This window comes from Leptopilina boulardi, unplaced genomic scaffold (genome assembly GCF_019393585.1).
Source record: "Leptopilina boulardi isolate dan_hultmark-lab unplaced genomic scaffold, ZJU_Lbou_2.1 LbouV2_372, whole genome shotgun sequence".
In the NCBI taxonomy this organism is placed as follows: domain Eukaryota; kingdom Metazoa; phylum Arthropoda; class Insecta; order Hymenoptera; family Figitidae; genus Leptopilina; species Leptopilina boulardi.
The window spans coordinates 1584352-1607538 of record NW_026137943.1 but is presented as its reverse complement, the minus strand read 5'-3'; the positions used below and the strand labels follow the sequence as shown (position 1 = coordinate 1607538).

Below are 23187 nucleotides of genomic sequence, written 5' to 3'. Positions count from 1 at the left end.
GATCCGAGTAGAGGAACACCATTTTTATGACCATTAAAGCGATTTTCGTCAAAAAAAAATGTTCAAAAACATTCAATTTTTCTTAGGCACACTATTTTATTGCAATTTCTTGCACAAAATACACCTAAAAGTGTAGAAAAAGGTTGACAGCCAAATACGAGTAGAGGAAGACCCATATTAATACCCATAAAAAGTATTATTATTATTATTATTATTATTAGCAGTAGTAGTAAAGTCCAGTTTTAGTCAGACTGTTTTTAAATGAGATCTCTAAATCTGGATCAAGTAGTAACCTTAATTTTTTTCTTTTGTTTTTTTTTCATGATCATAATTTCCCGCTTTTTTTTATCAAACCACGTACCGCACAAGAGATACTATATCGTACACCGATATATGCAATGTATATAAACTCGATCCTAAAACTCCCATATGAAATTTGACTTGGGATGAAGAGGGAGGTGGTGGGGTGGAGTGGAGGGTGTATAAACGAGGCTGCAGCGAACATCGCTTCTCGTGAATCTGGCACGAGGAGAATGTTGGTGCCCTGGTATCGAAAGATCTGGCAGGTATGGCCGGAAACGACGAGGGATCCTCATTCCCCATTGGGAAACTGCAAAGGTCTTATTGTAGAGAGCGAGAGCAAAGGAGCATAGTAGTTGAATGGTGCGCGACGCGAAGGAACCGATTCGTAAAAGCAAGTGGGACAGAAAACCCCTTCCATATATATATACATATATATGTATATATATATACAAGTGAAAGAGGGAAAACCGCTCACTTTGTGGGACTCGCGAACGGTATGAGAGGCAAGAGAGTGAGAGAGAGAAAGAGAGAGAGAGACCAAATGCCAGGGGATTCCCAAGGGATGAAAAAGTAACCCAATGCGCATGCGCCAAGCTGATTAGTTCTCTCCTCCTACCTCCATTTTCCTCCTCTCTCGTGATCCCGAGTGCTGGTTGCGCCAGAGGAGAGCACTGAGTCCCATGGGATCTGGCCTCACTCTCTCACATCCCAACTCTACCTCCTCCCCCCTCTTACCACCCCCTAGAAATCCTCCTACCTCCCACGTGTATCAAAACCTCCCTTTCGCTTTACCCTCTTTCTTCATTGCTATTTCTCTCTCTCTTTTACTCCTTATTCCCAGTACAGCACCCATCAGCGTTGGAAAATTATTCGAAAATATACATTAGATATATAATCAATATATTAAATTTTCTATTTTTTTTTTTTAAAGAATAACATTTCTTTAATTTTGCAATCAGTATTTTTTAACATTCTATTCTTCTGGTGTCATTAGATCATTGAATCATTAGTATAAGATTATTTTTAGTCAGACTGGAGTTTTGTTTTTTTACTTCTTGTAACATTAATAGTCAGACTGAATAAAAAGGTTTAGCAATTCAGTAGTAAATGTAAATTTTAGTCAGATTAATTAAATTTTTTTTTGGAATTTCATTTCAGTGGTAAAAGTTGGCTTCAGTCAGACGATGCAATTTTTTTTTTGAATTTCGTATCAGTGTAGTGAAAGTCAGTTTTTAGTCAGACATAACTTTTCTGCATACATTTGCCATTTAGAATTCAGTAGTAAATACCCTTACTAGTCAGACATACCTTCAATAAATGCCTTTAGCTTTGAATGTCAGTAGTTTAAGTATCCATTAGTCAGACAGAACTTTCTGCATACTTTTATAGGTAGTAGAAAAAACCAAGCTTCAGTCAGACAAATAAAAGAATTGATTTTTAAATACTATTATGATATATTCTGATGATTATGATTGTGATTATGATTATGATTATTATTATTATTATTAGTATTATTATTATTATTATTATTATTACTATTATTATTATTACTATTATTATTATTATTATTACTATTATTATTATTATTATTATTATTATTTTTATTATTATGGTTATTGTTGTTTTGATTATAATTGTTATTATTATTATATATATTTAAAAAAAGGAGATAAAAAAATAAAAAAAAAGTCAGGTGTTCTTTTAAAAGAAGAACGAGAGAAAATGGCCCTGACTTTTAGGATATGTTTCCTTGTGACTGTACTTGACGATATAAGGGTGCCCCAGGTGACGAGATGCCTCGAGCACTGCGCTACGCATCCCTTGGGATCGACTCCAGGTCCCCCTTTTACTCTCTTCTTCATCCTCTCGTTCGTGTCTCATTTTATCTCCCTCTCTTTCTTTATCTGTCTCTCTCTCCCTCCCCCCCCCCTCTCTCTCTCTCTCTCTACCTTTTTTCGTTACACTCTAACACCAAAAAAAGACCTTTTACATCTTTGACCAAACTTCCAAGGGAATGTATATGCACACAAATATAAATGTACATATATGCATAGACGAATGTTTATTCTTCTTTATTCACACACACATATATATATATATATATATATATATATATATATATATATATATATATATATATATATATATATATATATATTTGTATATACGTACACGAACAATTCAAATGTACATAAAATACTTTTAAATAAATTTTTAAAAGAGAATTTATTTTTGATTTAAAATTTTCAGTGTTGTAACTATTTACAGTCAGTATTAATTTTAAATAAAATTTGGTTAGAGAGAAATTTTTTGTTTTTTGTTTAATTTAGAAATCAATAGTGAGGGTCAGTTTTAGTCAGGCAGAACTTTGATATAATCTTTTGTTTTATAAATCAGTGGTACAAACCAGTTTTCAGTCAGACATGCCTTCTCTGCAATACATAAATCAGTAGTACAAGTGAGTTTTAGTCACTCTGAACTTTTTCTAGATTCTTTTGTTTTATAAATCAGTAGTGTAAACCAGTTTTTAGTCAGACATATCTTGTCTAAATTTCTAGAAATTTTAAAATCAGTAGTTAAAGTAAAATTTAGTCAAACATAACTGCTTTTTAGTTATTTTTTATTTTTTAATCATTAGTACTCACTTTTAGTCAGACAAATTAATTTCATTAAGATAGCAATTGTAAAATTAGTTTCGAATAAAAAAAATTTCACTAAAATGTTAAAAGTCTTATATCAGTAGTAAAAGACAGTTATAGTCAGACATTTCTTATCAAAATGTCAGCAAGTGTGAAATCAGTAGTAATAATCAGTTTTAATCAGACAAACCATTTATTACTTCCTTTAATCTTAGAAATAAGTAGTAAAATCCGCGTTTAGTCAGACATTGTATTTATTACTCAATATACTGTATCAGTAATACTAAAAGTGAATTTTAAACCAGAAATATATGTATAATAAAAACGTTCTTCATTCCAATAAATTGTTGAAAATAACATTCAATGATAAAATATAACTAACTTTTTGAAAGAATCATGTTTTTGCCAACTCATGATTTTATTTTTCAAAAAGTTATGAAACTGTGATAACTTGATGGAAACTAATAACTTAAAGAGTTTCTTTCTCTCTCTCTCACCCCCTGTCAGATATCATTACTTTAACCGATCAAAAGTTGCCAACTTTAGTAGATAAAGACTTCATCATAAGACCTAAGGCCATCTCTCAGTGATCTTATTTCAAGATCATGGAAAATATATTTTCCTTTAATTTTATCAAATTAAAAAGAATTTTTGGTAAAAACCTATAAACATCACGTATAAGACAATTTTTTTATTTTATTTTTTTTTTTAATAATAGTTGATGAAATTTTTGTTCATGAATGATGAAACATATGTGTGCCCAGTATATGATCAAGGGTCATCTCGCGAAATTGCCACACGAGTAAACTATAAAGGGATGCGCACACCTGTGTCGTTACCATAGCAATGCAAGGCTTTAAGCTCCCACAGGGCCAGTTAACTGGAGGAATTAGCGTGCCCGTTGAGTCAGAATTATTATACAAATGTAACGTTTGCCATCGCAAAAGGCAAAAGGGGCTCCAAACCCTTTACGTTAGAAAAGTTGTTGTTTTCGAACATATAAGCTTCTGCCAAAAAGGAAAATTAATTTTTTTTTTTAGCTTTCATTTTGTCAAGAGGAACTTGTTTACATTTTTTCGATTAAGAAATAAGTAGTAAAAATTATATTTAGTCAGACATTGAATTTATACTGCTTTTTAAGATCGTAATCAGTAGTTACAGTGGAGCAGAGTCAGACAGTTTTTTTTATGTATTTTTGTAATTTAGAAATAAGTAGTAAAAAGTGTGTTTAGTCAGTCATGGATGTTTCTGAATTTCGTTAATTTTTATAAAAGTAGTTAAAGTACTAAAAAGTCAGACAGATTTCCTGCTTTTTTCTAATTAGAAATAAGTAGTAAAATCATGTTTTAGTCAGACATAACGTTTCAGAATTTCGTTAATTTTGATACAAGTAGTTACAGTAGAGCACAGTCAGCCAGATTTTCTACTTTTTTTTTAAATCTAGAGGTAGTAAAAAGTAGTAAGTAGTAAAAACTATGTTTAGTCAGACACTGCATTTCAGTAGTTAAATCCACTTTCAACTAGAACGACTCTCTAAATTCTTGCAATTTAGAAACAAGTAGTAAAATCCTGTTTTAGTCAGACACAACGTTTCTGAATTTCGTTAATACGGATACAAGTAGTTAGAATTATTTTTAGTCAGATAAAAATTGTTTTTTTTTTAAATCAAAAAAGAAAGAAGGGACTTTAATTGACTCAAAGAATAGTAAGGGGGCAAGAATTCACATGAAAAATAGAATAAAAGAAAGAAAAAAAAAGTATTTCGTTAGATGTCTTGGGATAGTGTCACCAGCGCGCACTGTTAAGGGCATGGCCAATCTCAAGGGAATAACACAAACAATAGCAATAGGCTAAGGCTACTAACCAAGCTCAATCCTGTCGAGTTTGGGTGTATTGGAGAACCTTTTGACCTCGCGAAGTTGCTACTGCCCACCCTAACAGAAAAGACGAGCGCACAACGACGACTATATTCACCCAAGGGACAACTTTAATTTCTTTTCTCAGGGAAAAAAATGGCTTCTTATTTCTCTTGGCCTCGACTCTTGATTCCTTTTCACATATTCCATTTCAAAATAGAAAAGAAAAAAATCTTTATAAAAATTAGTTTAAATAATATATTTTTCACTTTTATCCTAGAAAATTAGTTTTTACTGTATCTACAATATCGATCGAATTTAAAAAAAAATTCTCCTATTTTCAAAAGAAGAACCTTTTTTTTATAAAATATTTTATCTTTTTCACTCTCAAAACACAAAAAATCGAATTGTTTTTGAAGAAAAACAAAAACGATTCGAATGTTTGAAATAAAATTATTTGTATATATAAAGGATGAGTTGATGATGTCGATACCGCACGTCAGTGACAATGTGTAAAATCTAATTTTGAGAAAATGAGAACCACCGCGTGGCGCGAATAACCACTGGCAGAATTCCCCCATGGGGACCACTGGGAGCAATGGGAAGCCTCGGTACCCGTGCTGGGGCTTACACTCTATATAGCAACATAGAGAAGCAAAAGAGAGTGAGAGAGGAAGGAAATTCCCCAAGGAGGTAATTACCCTCCTCCCTGCTACCACCTACCAACCACCCACAAGCCATCGCAACTTTAACTCCTACAGGAGTTACATGCTAATACAAAACCGAACCGGTTCCCAACAGTGTGACCCATACTATATATATACATACCATCAAACTCGGAAAATTCATAATTCAACACTGGAAAAACGGAGTTTTTAAAGAATCATTCCCCTCTCATTCAAACTTAACTTTTCTTTTTACCCGTTCGATGGTGAAAAGTTGTTTGTGCACACTTTTTTTTTGCTCGCAAAATTGGAAACCAAAATGCTACTTTTTTGGTATTATTTTAAAAAACAGAAACATAACTTTAAAAATCATAGTCATATAGCAAAAAAACAGGTTAAGGACGAACATAACAAAATTTATGTGAAAAACCTAAGTTAAAAGGAACATAACCTCAAAATTGAAGGTAGTGAAAATGGTCACACACTGATTAATGACGTGAGTATAGCCGCAAGTCTATGTAACCGTTACTGTTTGTGAATGTAACTGGTTATGTCAGTTAAAATACGAACATAACCTCAAAAATTCATGATTTAGGGGGGATACTGCGCAGGGGTATATATATATAGAGAGAGAAGAAGGAGAAATGAGACAATAAAAAAGAAAATATATATTTTTGGAAGCTTTTGAAATGTTTAAGACAAAATGCCTTTGGCTTACATTGCATCCAATTATGCGAGATAAACAAGCAACTGGGTTTGTACAATACAAAGCATCTCTCGCTATTCAGAAAACGTTGGATAGCACGCGGGTTACTCTCGGGCAACAACAACAACAACAACAACAACAACGTGGTCCCCAATGTGCAGAAACAGGCTATGGGAGCCAATATAGTCAGAGTATGGCCCCACTGGGATCCTCTTTTCCCATTCCCCTTCACCTCATTGCTATACACCCCCTACCCACCCCTCATACCCCTTCAACCCCTTATCCAACAGTCCTTTCCAAATACCAACCAACGTTGTGCATATGATGTACATTCTATGAACCACACACACACAGCTTCCGTTATAAACACCGTCTCGTTTGGATAGTGTCCAATTGATTCAGAATCTCGTATCAAATTTCGATTAAAATTTTTTGTTTTCTGTTTCCCGAAAAAGGAGAATAAATAAATAGATATGCATTTTATATTTTAAAGACTTTTTAAAAATTAATTTGAAATAATAGCATAGTGTGATTGAAAGTTACTTTAACTATTGGGTACAAAATTATTAGTCTGACAAAATACGGTTTTTACTACTAATTACTAAGTGATATAATATTTTTGTCTGGATAAACCTGGCTTTAGCTACTGATAAAAAAAAGTTACAAATTTTTGACTGAAAATAGTTTTTACTACTAATTACTAAATAATAGAAATTTAACAAATTTGACTGACTAAAACTGACCTTACCTACTAGGATTAAATTTATGTCTGACTAAAAACGACCTTACCTACTAGTAACAAATTTATATCTTACTAAAAATGGTTTCTACTACTATTAACTAAAGAACAGGCATACTATATAAATAAAATTGTCTGGCCTAAACGGACTTTAACTACTGGTAACAAATTTATGTCTAACTGAAAATGAATTTTACCACTAATTACTAAATAACAGACATTTAATGTAAAAAAAAATTGGCTGACTATAATTTGACTTAAACTACTGGCAACAAAATTTGTGTCTGACTAAAAACGACCTTACCTACTAGTAACAAATTTAAATCTTACTAAAAATGGTACTACTATTAACTAAAGAACAGGCATACTATATAAATATAATTGTCTGGCCTAAACGGACTTTAACTACTGGTAACAAATTTATGTCTAACTGAAAATAAATTTTACCACTAATTACTAAATAACAGACATTTAATGTAGAAAAAAATTGGCTGACTATAATTTGGCAACAAAATTTATGTCTGACTAAAAACGACCTTACCTACTAGTAACAAATTTATATCTTACTAAAAATGGTTTCTACTACAATTAACTAAAGAACAGGTATACTATATAAATAAAATTGTCTGGCCTAAACGGACTTTAACTACTGGTAACAAATTTATGTCTGACTGAAAATGAATTTTACCACTAATTACTAAATAACAGACATTTAATGTAGAAAAAAATTGGCTGCCTATAATTTGACTTAAACTACTTGCAACAAAATTTATGTCTGACTAAAAATGGTTTATACTACTATAATTTTACTAAATTTCAGGAGTTTATCTTTATCTGTAATGCTCTATATCTATACTAGTAAAAAAATTATGTCTGACTGAAAATAATTTTTACTACTAATTATACTAAATAATAGACATTAAATATAAAAATTTGGCTAAAATTGACTTCAACTATTGCTAAATATATCATTTTTTTCACATTTCAGATTTTCTACACAATGGAAGACGTTCATTGATTCAAGAACCAGATTTGGAAAACCAAAATAGCCTCGATAGTGGTAAGTAGACATACATCAATTCTAAGTGATGTGTAAGGAGAAATTTTCCCCAAAAAATTTTTTAGGCTTTTTCAAAAAAATTTCTCAGAAAAAAATTCCCAATTCTTGGAAACATAATTTATAATATGTCACATACGAATATATTTAACATTTCAAAAAAAACTAAATTTTTTCCCTCTTAATTCGTTAAATAATAAATAAATGAATAAAAAAAAAATCTTACCTCTATGACGTCATCATCGCTCACGCCATTTTGAGTTTAGGTCTACAGTGCCTCTATCTTCAGTAGTATAGTGGTCAGTATCCCCGCCTGTCACGCGGGAGACCGGGGTTCGATTCCCCGCTGGAGAGAATTTTTTTTTTTTTTCAATTTTTTCTCTACTTTTGTTAATAACAAAATATAGCAAATAAAAAAATTATTTAAAATAAATAAAAATTTATTTAAAACAAATATAAATATATTTATATATGCTTTTAAGATATTATATATCTTTTCTTTAGATGTAATAGAAAATTATTACGAAAAATAATATTGTAATGAAAAATTTTTCTCGGCAATTATTATTTTTGTCTTACATCACCCTAAAAAAAGTATAATTTTGATTCTAGCGAATTCCTCTTAATTTGATGCATATTTTCCTCTTATAATTATTGTATTAACAGTAATAGCCTTCACTTGAGAGAATTTTCCTCTCGCATATAATTTGACAATTATGGTTATAAACTGATAAGGAAAAGCTATTATCATGCACTAAATTAAATAACTTTAATTAAATATTAAATATAATAATTAATGATTTATAGTTAATTACTTACATTAATTAATATAGATTTGTTTATTTAACTTTAATTCAAATGTTTTTGACATCAGAACCTCGAAAAAAAATTGTTTTGTTTTATTATATATTAGTCACCAAAGAATAAAAACATTCTACAATCAAGTGGAATACTTTTGTTTTAAGAGGAAAAAATTGATAGGATATTAGAAGAGGATTTTTCCTCTAAATATGAGATTACTTTTTTTCATCATAAATTTTCACTGTCCCCTGACAATTTTTCCACATATAAACATGTATCATTTCAACTGTGTATAATTGACAAAACTTTTGCTCTGGTTCAAATAATTCGACACTCACTTTATATGGATATATATATATATATATATATATTCACGATTACGACCTAATGGATGTCAAAGTCCAGGATAATAAAGAAGTTTACATGGTTTGAGGGCGTCTGAAGTTGACCACTGTCCACAGGCATTGCAAGGGTTGCTCTCTGGGATTTGAACTTAGGTGAAGAGAATGAGGGGTTGAAAATGAGAGAGACAGTTTCATGGTTAGGAGAGAAAAAGTGATAAAGGGAGAGAGAAAGACAAATAGAGAGAGAAAGATAGAGAGAGAGAGAGGGGGGCGGAAGGGTTGAAAGAGGGTAAAAGGGGTGAGGGGGTGGAATTTCCCGGTTAGAGGATATATAGGTAGCTAGCTAACATACTCCAGGGAAGGCATAAATGTGTCCCTTTAGTGCCAGCTTCCGTCCTCTATGTCCACCAACGGGCTTAGTGTTCACCCCTATGGCTTTCACCCACTCCACTATTCACCCCTCCCCCCACTAACCCTCCCCCTTCATCCCCTATCATCCCAACTATCTCATTCAGAGATCCATATAGAGTTCAAATCTGCCGGAAATTTTCTCGTTTTCTAACCTCATCGTTTGGAAAATGTATACCAAATATATGTGTTTCAGAACTAATTTCAGTTTTTAAAAAAAGTTTTTTTTTTATTAAATTTTATTTTAATATTTTATTTTAATAAATATTTTTTTAATAATAGATACTAAATAAATACTTAAAATAGTCAATAATAATAAGATTCTTAACAAAAAAGTTACGGGTATATTTGGAGAAATCAAGACTTAAAAGAGAGAGGGAGAGAGAGAGAGAGAGAGAGAGAGAGAGAGAGAGAGAGATACAGCTAAATTCTAAAGTGTTTGCTTGTACTTAGGTTTGCAGTCTGTGCTTGTCGGGTGAACAAACACTTAATTAACCCTTCAAGATCTCCAGAGTGAAATAGTACTTTGGCTCAGATATCTGCCCAAGCACCCTGAATCCTCGAGGCTTAGATTTCGCCATGAATTACATTGCCACACTCACGAAATTGCGTTAAAGATATATATATATATATATATATATATATATATACATTTTAGAAACGATTTTTACAATATTTTATTTTACGTCTTTTATTTAAGTATTTTATGTAAAAAAAATCAAATTTTTAAATATTAAAAAAATAAAAAATGTTAAAAAAAAATTAAAATTTTGAAAAAAGTGAAAATAAAATTGAAAGTGAAAATTAAAGTCAAAGTGAAAGTCATTATGAAAGTCTTCAGTTATATTTTCCCACTGAAAATTAGTTACTTTTTTTACTACTAATTAGTTAATTTTTTTTTTTACTAATTGCTGAATTTTGCTTATGCCTTCTTTATATGAAAAATAAATTAAATTATAGGTACTTATAATTATTATACACGCAAAAAAATCTTCACGATCATGCGATATGTTTTACTAAAACACAGGGAAAGTTTTCGCTATTCTAGAGAAATAATATCGCTGTTCCAAAGAAATTCTATCGCTGTTTCAGATGAAGATTTTTTTTGCCTGGTAGGTATTCGAAAAAATTCCTATTTTTTTCTGCTTTTCAAAATTTCAATACATGACAATATTTCAGTTTTGTCGCGCATGTTTTAGATTTCTAGTCAGTCAGATATATACTTGATCCTCTTAGCTTGCCATTTAACCCAAGGGACCCATTGCAACTTTAAACGCTTCACATTACAGATCTCCTGCGAATAGTCAATGTCTCCTTTCTTTCAGTTCGAAGATACCTTTTTCTCTCGTCCAAAAAAAAGAGAGAGAGAGACCCCTTTTCTTAATTTAACCCCCAAAAATTCAGATGTTTATCTCTTTTGAAAAGGGACAAAAAAACATTTTTTTCTTTCTTGCTTCTAAAATTAAAAAAAAATGCTTTATTACAATTTTTCAATAATACACTCAGAAAAAAATTCGTTTGAATCAAATTTTGGTTAAATCAACAAAATAAATGCATTGATATAAAGTTAATCAAACATTTGGTTACATAAACCAAACGTTTATTTAGCTCAATCAAATTTTTTCTTTGTTCAAAAAATTTATTAAAATAAACCAAACAGTTATTTAAATCAAAATAAATATTTATTTGAATTAAACGCAAATTTTATTTGAACTAACCAAAAAATTGGTTAAATATAAAAAAAATGGTACATATCTTTTTTCTGAGTGTACATTTTTTTAAATACAATGAAACTATAGATTTTTGGTAAATTAAAAAAATACCGATTAATATCTGTTTCTCGTTTCGTCGTTTATATAATATTTATTATTATATATAGAAATTGAATTTTAAATTCTAGAGCACAGTTCATTCGCGTCTGTGAGTCGACGGTAATTAACGTGGACGGACGTCGACATGGACGAGCACTTTAAATGTCCGCCAAACGTCGTTGGATGAGTTTAACTTACTCATTATTTCATAAACCGTCACTATCTGGACAAATTCCCTTAATCTCGTTCATTAAAAAAAAAAAAAAAAAAAAAAAAAAAAAAAAAAAATGAAAATCAATTTTCATTGAAATATTCTATTTTTACTATAAATTCGCATAAATTTATTTTTCCTCCTACTAAACATTAATTAAACATTTTCCAAATATAACAAAAATAAATAATAAATATAATAAAATTTTTATTAAAATTTTTAATGAAATTAGAAAAAAAGAAAAATTAATAAAAAAAAAAGTTTTTCCTCCCATATATACGGAAATTAAAAAACAAAATCTTGAATAAAATTTTATCTCATTTTTTTAAAATTACTTTTATGTAAGAAGTTGAGACTTCCTCCGAAGGATGGAGTTACTATTCAGTACCAACATTCACCATTCGATTCTTTAGATAGACCCTAAAATAGTTTTGTGGCCTCGAAGAAAAATTTTTTTTTTCATATAGTAAATTTCAATATGAAATTAATTAAAAAAACAAACTTTAAAAAATAAAAATTTTTTTTATTTTTATTTAAATTTACAAATTAAATTTCAAAAATAAATTAACTTTTTCAAAAAAGTAATTTAAAAAAATTTGTGTAGATATGTTTTTTTTTTTTAATTATTTCCATATAATGTTAAAGATACTTAAATGCATTTTCTCAGGTGGAAATTACATTGTATTTTCTTTTAAAGTTTATTTTTTTTTTTATATATATACACACTATATATATGCGCCTCTGTTATTTGGCCCCAGATGCGCTGCTAATAAAATAATAAATAGATGCGGACACGGGGTATTTCACACCTGCGAAGTAGACGTTGAGGGTGAATACACCACCCCCTCACCCCGCACTCTTACCCGTCTTTCGTTCCCTTACAATACCTTAGCGTACATTACATGCAACGTGGTTATTTCTCCAGGGAGTTTTATCGCACAAGGGCCTTACGCACATTTACGCGCCCACTGCGGAATCACTTATATTCTCTCCTTCTATTTTAATCTAAAAAAAAAAAACAACAAAATTCCCCATTTACTATTCCACAAAACTGAAAATTAACCCCATAGGTGTTAGAGAAAAAAAAATTAAGCTAAAAAATATCATCCGTCTGTTAGGTGTACAAGAAAAGGTCCAAGTGAGGCAGCGCCATCTACAATGAAACTGAAATTTTTGAAAATTTCCAACAGCCTTTTCTTGAAAACAAGAAGATAAAATGCTTTTTTCTTTATGGATAATTGATTATTGGCAAGAAATACACCAGCTAAAACTTTTTTTGAGTTAAAATAATGAAAAAAAAATTTCATGTCAATAAATTAAATATGAGCACTTTTGTCACAAAAACTGTCTGTCACAATCGGTAAAACAGTGTCCATATGTTAAATATGTAATAAAAATTTTTTTTGTTATTTTCGTGATTGGTGAATCTTAGCTGATGTATTGTTTAACGTTTATTAATTTTCCAAATGGAAATTATATTCTTGATTGTTAATTCCGAGAAAGTAGTGTTACAGTTTTTGTGAAAAAACTGCTCATATTTAATTTATCGACATGAAATTTTTTTTCCATCATTTTAACCCAAAAAAAGTTTTAGCTGGTGTATTTCTTGCTAATAATCAATTATCCATAAAGAAAAACGCATTTTACCTTCTTGTTTTCGAGAAAAGGCTGTTGAAAATTTTCCAAAATTATAGTTTTAATGTAGATGGCGCTGCCTCACTTGGACCTGGCCTTAATTATTTTTAAATAATTGTTTATTAATTATTTTTTTTTATTATTTATAACACAGAAAATTAAAATAAGCTGCAACGCTTATTATTTTAATCCAATTTTGCTTATTTTAATTCCAAAATAGATTAAAATAAGCAAAATTGGATTATTTTTATAAAAATATTAAAAAAAAATTTGTATCAATTTTTTTTTCTTCTTGCAAAACTGTATTCTGTCGATTAAATTTAATTTCGATTAGAGTAAAAAAAATCGAAAGGAATTGTTTCTAAAGGCATATATATATATATATATACATATAAAGAAATGTATTTGTGTTTGATATACGCATGTATATGTGTAAATAAAAGTGGAGGTTGCAAAAGCTTCTCTATAGTTGTATGTGTTGTACTCGGGGCGCTCTTCTCACAGCACCCCAGAGACATAGAAGAGAAACTTTCCCAAGCAAAAGGCTCTGAAGAAGAAATTCTTACGATGCGCAAACTTTTCCGCAAGGAATCATACTTTATGGCTTGCAACTATCCCGGGTCGTATCTCCTCCATTCGTTTCATCACTCTCTCCAAAAACAGGTGATCTCGGCGTGAGCAAAAAAAAAAAGAAAAAATTAAATAAATACTACAAAAATTATTATTTTTTAATTATAATAATAATATTAATTATTATTATTTTTAGTATAGTAGTAGTAGTAGTAGTAGTAGTAGTAGTAGTAGTAGTAAAATTACTATTATGATTTACAAAATTGTACAATTTTTCAAATTTAGCGAGTGACTGATTGAAGAAATAAACTATGATGACGTTCACTTTGCGCGGCTGACCAATAGCGTTAATACTTGCCCCACCGCGACTGCCCCCACTTCGCTGCGCCGGCCAATCATCAAGCGCTCTCTACGATACGATTTCGTATATTAGAAACTCTGTATACTCTCTAACGCACAGGGTGTCAATTATGTAATTTGATTTGACGTCAAAATCAAATTCATTTTTCAATGTCAAATTTAATTCAATAAATTCATTGTTTTTATTTAACTTCGACGTTAAATTAAAATTTAATTTTTTATTTCAATTTAACCTCGCATTCAAATTTATTTTTTGCTAGCAATTTAAAGTATTGCAATCAAAAAATAAATATCAAATCAAATTACATAATCAACTCCCAGTACTAAAGAAAGTTTTCCAAAAATTAAAAAAGCAGTTAAATTATTTTCAATTAAGATTATCGTTTGGAAATTTATTTCAATTTATTAATACTATAAATATAATTATTTATAAAATAATATTAGTAGTATAGAGGGACGAAGGAAGGGGAGTATTAGGAGGAAGGAGACTATTATAATTATTGGTACAGAGAATGGGCTTTAAAACGATGTTCTATATAAAGTAATTATATAATACACTATCTTCGATGAGTGAAAGCATGGCGCTCATATTTAAGCCGTTTAAACCGAGCGCCACGATTTACTCAATTTCGTGTGTACTTAATTTAGGCCTCCAGATAACTATGCGGTCACAAATATATATATATATACTCTGTAAGCAGGCAACGTACATAGGATGAGAGAGAAAGAGACCCATTAAATTAATCCTAGTGAAGCTGAGAGCTCGGTAATCATCATTATACTGACCCAACCGGATTATTACGTTTTCCGACACACTTGGGTGTCTGTTATAGTTCGCCAGGCCACACGTGATCGTCTATTTACGTTTATGGGAAGTCGCATTATGCCCTTAGCTCTCTTTTCGATCCTCTCTCTCTCTCAACTTTATATATTTTCAAAATTACTCAATTCTTCGAAAAAAATAAAACAGTGAAGAAATATAAAACGTAATTTATTTTTGTAATTTTTGAAAAACCGTAATTTATAAAAAAAGGGTGTTCTATATTGTTTATTGATACAGGTTACAAATTATGATTCCAAAAATGTATTTTAAGTAAATAAAATTTGTAATGTATAAAATTGTATATATATATATAAGTAAAACTTGAACTATATATATAAATACAATGAGTTTTATAAGGAGGGAGAATCTAAAAGAGGCAGACGTAAACGCACGTAGGAATGTTCTATGTGATAAAATCTGCCGACCTACACCTTCTTTCAAAAAAGCAAAATCCTTTCGCGATGCCGCCGTTCTCTCTCTCTCGTTTTGGATTCTACTTATGAAAAACTCTCGACAAATCCTCACGAAACGTTACCAGAAAGCAAAAAAAAAAAAAAGTACTTTAAAATGTTTCATGGTAATTCGCTATATAATGGAAGTTTTTTTTTTTCATTGCTTTACAAAACATTTAAATTGTATTATATAACGTACCTGTAAAATTTTCTCAATTCGATTAAATAAAAAAAAATTTATATATCATATCAAGAAGAAATTTTATTAAAATTATAAGTTCGTTTTAACCATGCGGGATAAATTTAATCTTCCGAGAGGTTAATGCCATATGCGTCTGCGCAGAATGTTTGCTTCTGCGCATAAAACCAGTAGATAAATACTGCGTCTGCGCAGAATGTCTAATCTTATGATTTTTATCCACACGGTGAAAACGGACTCTATTATAATATATATTATATTTTTATTATATTTTAAAATGTATAATAATAACGTTGAATATTAATGAATTAGAAATGCTGTAAATTAATTTACATATAGGAAACTTAATGTATATATCTTTTGTAAAAGAGAAATATATTTTTAAGCATATATATCTCTCTCACGCATTTAATTACAGAATTCTCTCTATTTGCGGTTTCGAGTGCAATAAGATGCGACCGTGGTAATCTGCCACCGAAAAAAATTGAAACCTCAAAATTTCTATGTAACTTGTTCTTGCACAACATATGAGACAAGTCGACATAACAATAATATCTATAAGTACAATTACCACTTATATTGCTGTATCACCCACGCGTCAACCACAGGAAGACTCTTAACGTTTAATTGAATTCGTGCACATTCAAAAAGTGTCGATGACATTTTTTTTTTATATTCGTAATTTTTTCAACTATTTATAATATAATTATAAAAATAAATGAAAAAAAGAAATATATTTAATAATAATAAATTATTTAAAAGTTATTATTTAATTTAAATAATAATAATTAAAATTATATGATAATTTTTTCTACTTTTTTTTAATGCGTTGACTAAGTAAAATAATGAGATATATAAAATGTAACTAGGGTGGTAAAATTACCATAATATATATATATATATAGCTCAACGTAATTATTCGCTCGTAAAGCACAAATACAGAATTATGGGGAATAAAAAACGAGTTCAAGAAAACAATTCTTTTTTAATAATAATTCTCGAAATTAATTATATTAAGAAAAATATATGTACAATTTTTTCAATTTACAATAAATGTATATATGGCATAGAAATAATTATAGAAAGGCTTAATTTTTTTTTTCTTTTTTTAATTATAATCGAAGCTCAACGTTCTGGATTGTAATCGAGAGCGAAAATGATGGATAAGCGTTGAAAAAAACAATGATTGAAATTAAATAAGAAAAAAACGAAAGAGAGAAAAGTGGTAAAAAAAAATTAAAGGGTGAAGGCAATTTGAAATAAGGAGTAGAGATGAAGAAACGAAGTTGCAAAAGGAAAGAGGCCCTCATATAATATAGTTGAAAGGCCCCCAGTGTCTTCTATATAGTATAGAGAAGAAAAGGGAGAAAGAGAGAGAGAGAGAGAGAAACAAAAACCGAAGTAACCAGATTTGCCTGCGGCTGTTGCCGACCACGTGGGAGAGCACACGCCACGTGTTGTGGTGTATTATTGCCATTCACGTGTTTCACACATTCGCCAAACATACCTATTTAAAGTATATATATATACATATATTGAAGAATTCACCCTTTATCAATTTTATTTAAACTTTAAAAATTTAAAACTTTTTTTTCCATTTTAGAAAATTTAGAATTTAGAGAATTAAATTTCAGAATCTTTCAATATATCACAGAAAATTAAAAGTCATTAAAATAAGCTGCAACGCTTATTATTTTAATCCAATTTTGCTTATTTTAATCCATTTTGGTATTCAAACTTCAAAAATTTGAATAATTCGTAAAAAATTTAGAAAAAATAAACTTTTTTTACCATTTCAGAAAATTTAGAATTTAGAGAATTAAATTCCAGAATCTTTCAATATATCACAGAAAATTCTTGAATTTTCTAAAATATATTTCAAAAGAGTATTCAAAATAGTAATCAACATTTCTCAATGAAAAAATAATAATAAAGTAATTTTTTAGCAAATGGAAAAAATTAATTTCTCTTTTTAAAATCGAATAAAGAGGAATCATTTTTATTTTTTGCACTTTTCATTATACAAAGGTGAAAAAGTTTTAATGACAATGCAAGAGGTCACTCTATACCATGATATCGAAGACTTTCTCAAAAGTATATATATATATATATGGTATTGGTGTAACGTCGTGGGATCGGTTCTGTGATAAGAAGACACCCGTAGGTGTAATTATGATTACCGCAGTGCAGAGAGAAAGACGGAGTATTGTGTGGCTCGTATGGCAGTCGGGGGATCATGGGAAATAGGAATCCTCGAACAGCACTTTCGCGTCTCTTTTAACCCAAACCCTCCGCTTCCTCCTCCTCCTCAACCCTCCACTAACCCCGTCAATGCTTCTCTCACAAGAGAGCGCGTGGTTTTCCAATTGTTACTCCCCTTGGCTTTTTGCCATCCACAAAATAGAGTTCCTTCTTCCCTTTGTTTTTTTTTTTAATTTTTGACATTTACCAGTCATAGTTTTTAACATTTATATATTTTCTTTTCTATAAATAGAAAATTCCAAAATTTCTAAAGAGGAATTTGTATTGTGATTCAAAAAAAAAAAAATTTTTTTTCTGCAAATATTTTTAAATTAACCTTGAAATATTATCAAATTTGTATGATGCGTGGGAAGATATAAAAATATACCAACGATCTTGTAAAACCATTTTACTATTTCCGCGTGGGTGATGTAATTATTTCCGGACTTAGATTTTTATTATTATTCATTATGTATACCTGATATTGTGGTAATTATTAAATTTCTACAATTTATAGATAGGAGCAGCATTTTGTAAAATAAATATTATGACATTGAAATGTTAGTCTAATTAAAGGTTTACATTACAAAAATTTGTTCTAAAACCTTTAGATTGGTTTTACAACTTTAAAAAAATTTTCTCAATGCTATTCAAAAATTTGCTTTACAACATTAAAATTTGATAAAACTACTATCAAAGTTATTTTACAACCTAAAAATATGTTTTACTTCTTTCAAAAATATTTTACAACCTTAAAGTATGTTTTACATGGTAAAAGTTTGTTCTAGAACTTTTAAGTTGGTTTTACCACCTTATGGAAAGTTATTTTACAAACTTAAAGTATGTTTTACATCCTTCAATGTTATTCTACAACCTTAAAGGTGGTTTTACATCTTTCAAGGTTATTCTACAACCTTAAAGTTTGTTTTACATGGTAAAAGTTTGCTTTTAAAACATTTTTTTTTTGATTTTACAACTTTATGAAAAGTTATTTTATAAACTTAAAGTTTGTTTTACCTTCACTAACGTTATTTTACAACCTTGAAATTTTTTTTAATTATTTAACAAATATTTTACAACCTACAAATATGTTTTACTTCTTTCAAAAATATTTTACAACCTTAAAGTTTGTTTTACATGGTAAAAGTTTGTTCTAGAACTTTCAAGTTGATTTAACCACCTTATGGAAAGTTATTTTACAAACTTAAAGTATGTTTTACATCCTTCAATGTTATTCTACAACCTTAAAGTTGGTTTTACATCTTTCAAGGTTATTCTACAACCTTAAAATTTGTTTTACCATTACCAATGTTATTTTACATATTTATTCATATTTATTCAATTATGTATAATGTTGATTTATAATCAATTTGAAAGTAATTTTACCACCTTAACATTTGTTTTACTTCTTTTAAAAATATTATATAACCTTAAAGTTTGTTTTACATGTTAAAAGTTTGTTCTACAACTTTCAGTTTAGTAATGCAACCTTATGGAAATTTATTTTACAACCTTAAAGTTGTTTTTACATCTTTCAAAGTTTTTTTTTACAATCTTTAAATATGTTTTACATCCTTCAATGTTATTCTACAACCTTAAAGTAAGTTTTACGTTATTCTACAACATTAATTATTTGTTTCTCATGATTGAAGTTTATTCTAAAACTTTCAAGTTCGTTTTACAACCTCATTGAAAGATAGTTTACAACCTTAAAATTTGTTTTACTATCAATAAAACATAAATAAATGATATAATTTTTTTTTTCAATTATAATATTTTGAGAAACATATATTTGTCTATATGTGGTGCGATTTGTTATAAAGTTTCTCAACACGCGGCTATATTCTGCTTGATAGTATTGTAGAAATTGTAGACGAAGGCAAAAGGCAATAGGGGTGGTCGGTTACATATAAAGCATAGGCCGAAACGAGACCTCAGGGTGCCATGGCGTTCACCCATGGGGTCCATGTTGGAAAAACTCAGCTGTTAACTGCTCCTGCAGCGCTTCTCCGAGTGTGGCCCTTTCCAGTATAAAACGAGGAAAAAAAAAAACATTCTCTCACATATACACACGTGTATTGTATATTCTTTCTCTCTCTCTCTCACTCTCATATATATCGAATCTAAAAATCCATATACCGCTACCTAAGTACACTAAAAGTGATGTATAGAATTGTATATATACTCGAAAACACGCATACCAACGATAATGGCAAGGAAAGATCTATGGGAACCGATTTAAATTAAAGGCAGAGTTTCGCGCGTGCGAAATTTCCAACCGCGACCATTCTCTTGGGACTCATATCGCTTCTCGCTATATTGCGGGAGAGAATGTGGTCCTTGAATTCCACCACACTGCTTCTACTTTACGATACTCTATTGCAAAACCTTTAAACACACCGACAAAATCACATATAAATATATATATATAACTTTTTGGTTATATATTGTAGTGAATTAAGAGGTGTTACCTTTTTGAAAATTTTAATTATTTTTTACATTTACGTCTGTCAGTCCGTCTGTGATACACCGCAGCAGAGTCAGAATAGGTAAAATAAAAGTTCAAAGTAGGTTCATTGTAGGTCCAAAATTGTGTTCAATTTAGGTTAAATATGGGTTAAATATAGGTTCAATATAGGTTTAATGCAGGTTCAATTTAGGTTCAAATTTGATTCAATTCAGGATCAAAGTAGGTTTACTGTAGGCTCAAAATAAATTCATATGGTGGAATGAAGAAGATGATGAAGAAGCTGTTCAACGAAGATTTTAAGTAGGTTCAATTTAGGTTCAATAAAGGTTTAATATAGGTTTAATATGGGTTTAATAAGGGTTCAATTTAGGATCAAAGTAGGGTTATTGTAGGTTCAAAAAAGATTTATAGTAGGTTCAACGAAGGTTTAGAGCAGGTTCAATATAAGTTCATATTCAATTTAGGATCAAAGAAGGTTTATTGTAGAATGAAAGTAGAGTTATGGCGGCCGGTTCAATGAAGGTTTAAAGTAGGCTTAAAGTAGGTTCAATATAGGTTTAGTAAAAGTTCAAATTTGTTTCAATTTAGGATCATAGTAGGTTTATTTTAGGCTCAAAACAGATTCACAGTGCATTCAACAAAGGTTTTAAGTAGGTTGAATATAGGTTCAATAAAGGTTTAATAAAGGTTCAACTTAAAATCAAAATAGGGTTATTGTAGGTTCAAAATAGTTTCATGGTGTGTTGAACGAAGGTTGAAATTAGGTTTAATTTAGGATCAAAGTAGGTTTACTGTAGGCTCAAAATAAATTCATGGTGGAGTAAAGAATATGATGATGAAGCTGTTCAACGAAGATTTTTATTAGGTTCAATATAGTTTTAATATAGGTTCAATTTAGGTTCAATATAGTTTTAATACAGGTTTAATAAGGGTTCAATTTAGGATTAAAGTAGGGTTATTGTTCTAAACGAAGGTTCAATATAAGTTCATATTCAATTTAGGATCAAAGAAGGTTTATTGTAGAATAAAAGTAGAGTTATGGCGGCCGGTTCAATGAAGGTTTAAAGTAGGCTTAAAGTAGGCTTAAAGTAGGCTCAATATAGGTTTAGTATAAGTACAAATTTGTTTCAATTTAGGATCATAGTAGGTTTATTTTAGGCTCAAAACAGATTCACAGTGGATTCAACAAAGGTTTTAAGTAGGTTGAATATAGGTTCAATAAAGGTTTAATAAAGGTTCAACTTAAAATCAAAATAGGGTAATCGTAGGTTCAAAATAATTTCATGGTGTGTTCAACGAAGGTTGAAATTAGGTTTAACATAGGTTTAATTTAGGATCAAATCAGGTTTACTGCAGGCGCAAAGTAGATTTATGTTGGGTGTAACGAAGGTTTAATGTGAGCTCAAACTGGATTCAAGTTGGCTCAATGTAGGTTTAATGAATGGCGAATATAAGTTCAAACTTGGTTCAATGGAGGATCAATGTAGGTTCAAATAGGTTCAATAAAGGTTCAATATAGATTTAAATTTGGTTCAATTTAGGATTAAAGTATAGGTTAAATTGTTAAATAAATTTTTGAATAGACAGCAACATAATAACCAAAATCAAAACAAAATGTTCTTTTATTTTGTATACATAAATTTTTTATATCTTGATCTTCTTCTTTAGAATATATTTAAATAATTGCAACAAGTTGACAGAAATCCTTGAAAAGTCAGTAGATTAAAATCAGGTCAAATATTTACAATTTAAAATGACTTTATATCATTTTGACAGTTTTTTTTGGGGGGGAAATGATTTACTAGCCTTTTTTGATATATTTTTGCAATCGTGAGGAAAAATTAAGGACTTTTGGTATTGATAAATTTTTAGGTTATGTTATATTTTTGTCACAATTTTTGATGCTGTAGAATGTGTGTAATGCAATTTTTTTTTCTTTTTTTTTTTTAAGAGAACAGTGTAGGTTGATGCTATGTGGTCCGGGGATCTGGGCAGCATTCCCGTATCCAGGATATCCGGGAGTCGGTGCTGTTCTCGAGGGACAGATGGAGCAAGAGCATAGGAAACTGGTCCAATAATTGGTGTCCAGGGTGCATTTGCGTCTAATTCAATGCATTATACCCCCTTCACTGATGGTGTACCAACGCATTCAAAACTATATCTAACAAATCCAAAAGCAAAATGACACGTCGCACGTCAATAATCGACATGAAAGCACGTGTTCTTGATAAAAAAAAAAAAAAATTGCATATTCCATTTTATTAGGAAAAAATTATTCCAAAAAATAAAAATAAAAAATTAGTTTATAGCTAAAATGAAAATAGAATTTTTAGGTTAGGAAACATAAAAATGGACAAGCACAGTTACCAACCATGTAACAAGAAAAACTGTTAATAATGGCGGTAAATTTAAAAAAAAAATTAAAATAAAACAAGTATTTAAAGAAGAAAATTATTATTAAATAATAAATAATAAATAAAATAATACGAGAATAAAGTTAATAAAGTGAAGTAAATAAAAATCCGATCTAGAAAAATATATTTTACAATTCGAGTAAATTTCCTAATAATAGAAATGTAAGTTTTCAAAAAGGAATAGTATTTTACAAAAATGTAAATTTGTTTGTGTTCTATCAGAGGATTTATCAGGGGACAAGTACCACCCTTGGGATTATAGTTTTTTGAATATATATATATACACACATATGTATACTCGTGGCTTGTGTTTTCTCATCGTAAGCACCTTTTCCGCGAACATTGCAAACTCGAAAGACTTCACAAATTCCCTCGGTATATGTTTATCTTTGCGACTTTATATATATATATATATATTTTCTTCTTAATGCTAAAGTTCCTACGTTTGCATTTATTTCCTTTCTCGCACGATGGCTTGTAAAT

General features: G+C 29.7%; 1 protein-coding gene and 1 non-coding gene across 2 annotated transcripts in view; both read left to right on the top strand.

Annotated features, from left to right (window-relative positions):
- LOC127287713 (zinc finger protein 423 homolog) overlaps nucleotides 1-23187 on the top strand; it is a 100453-nt gene that overhangs the window by 50939 nt on the left and 26327 nt on the right. Inside the window, exon 4 of the mRNA XM_051314795.1 lies at nucleotides 7897-7968. Within this exon, the coding sequence (XP_051170752.1) occupies nucleotides 7897-7968 (72 nt within the window). The remainder of the gene's footprint in view (nucleotides 1-7896; nucleotides 7969-23187) is intronic.
- Nucleotides 8248-8319, top strand: Trnad-guc (transfer RNA aspartic acid (anticodon GUC)). Its single transcript has one exon. It is a non-coding gene; the product is annotated as a tRNA-Asp (tRNA).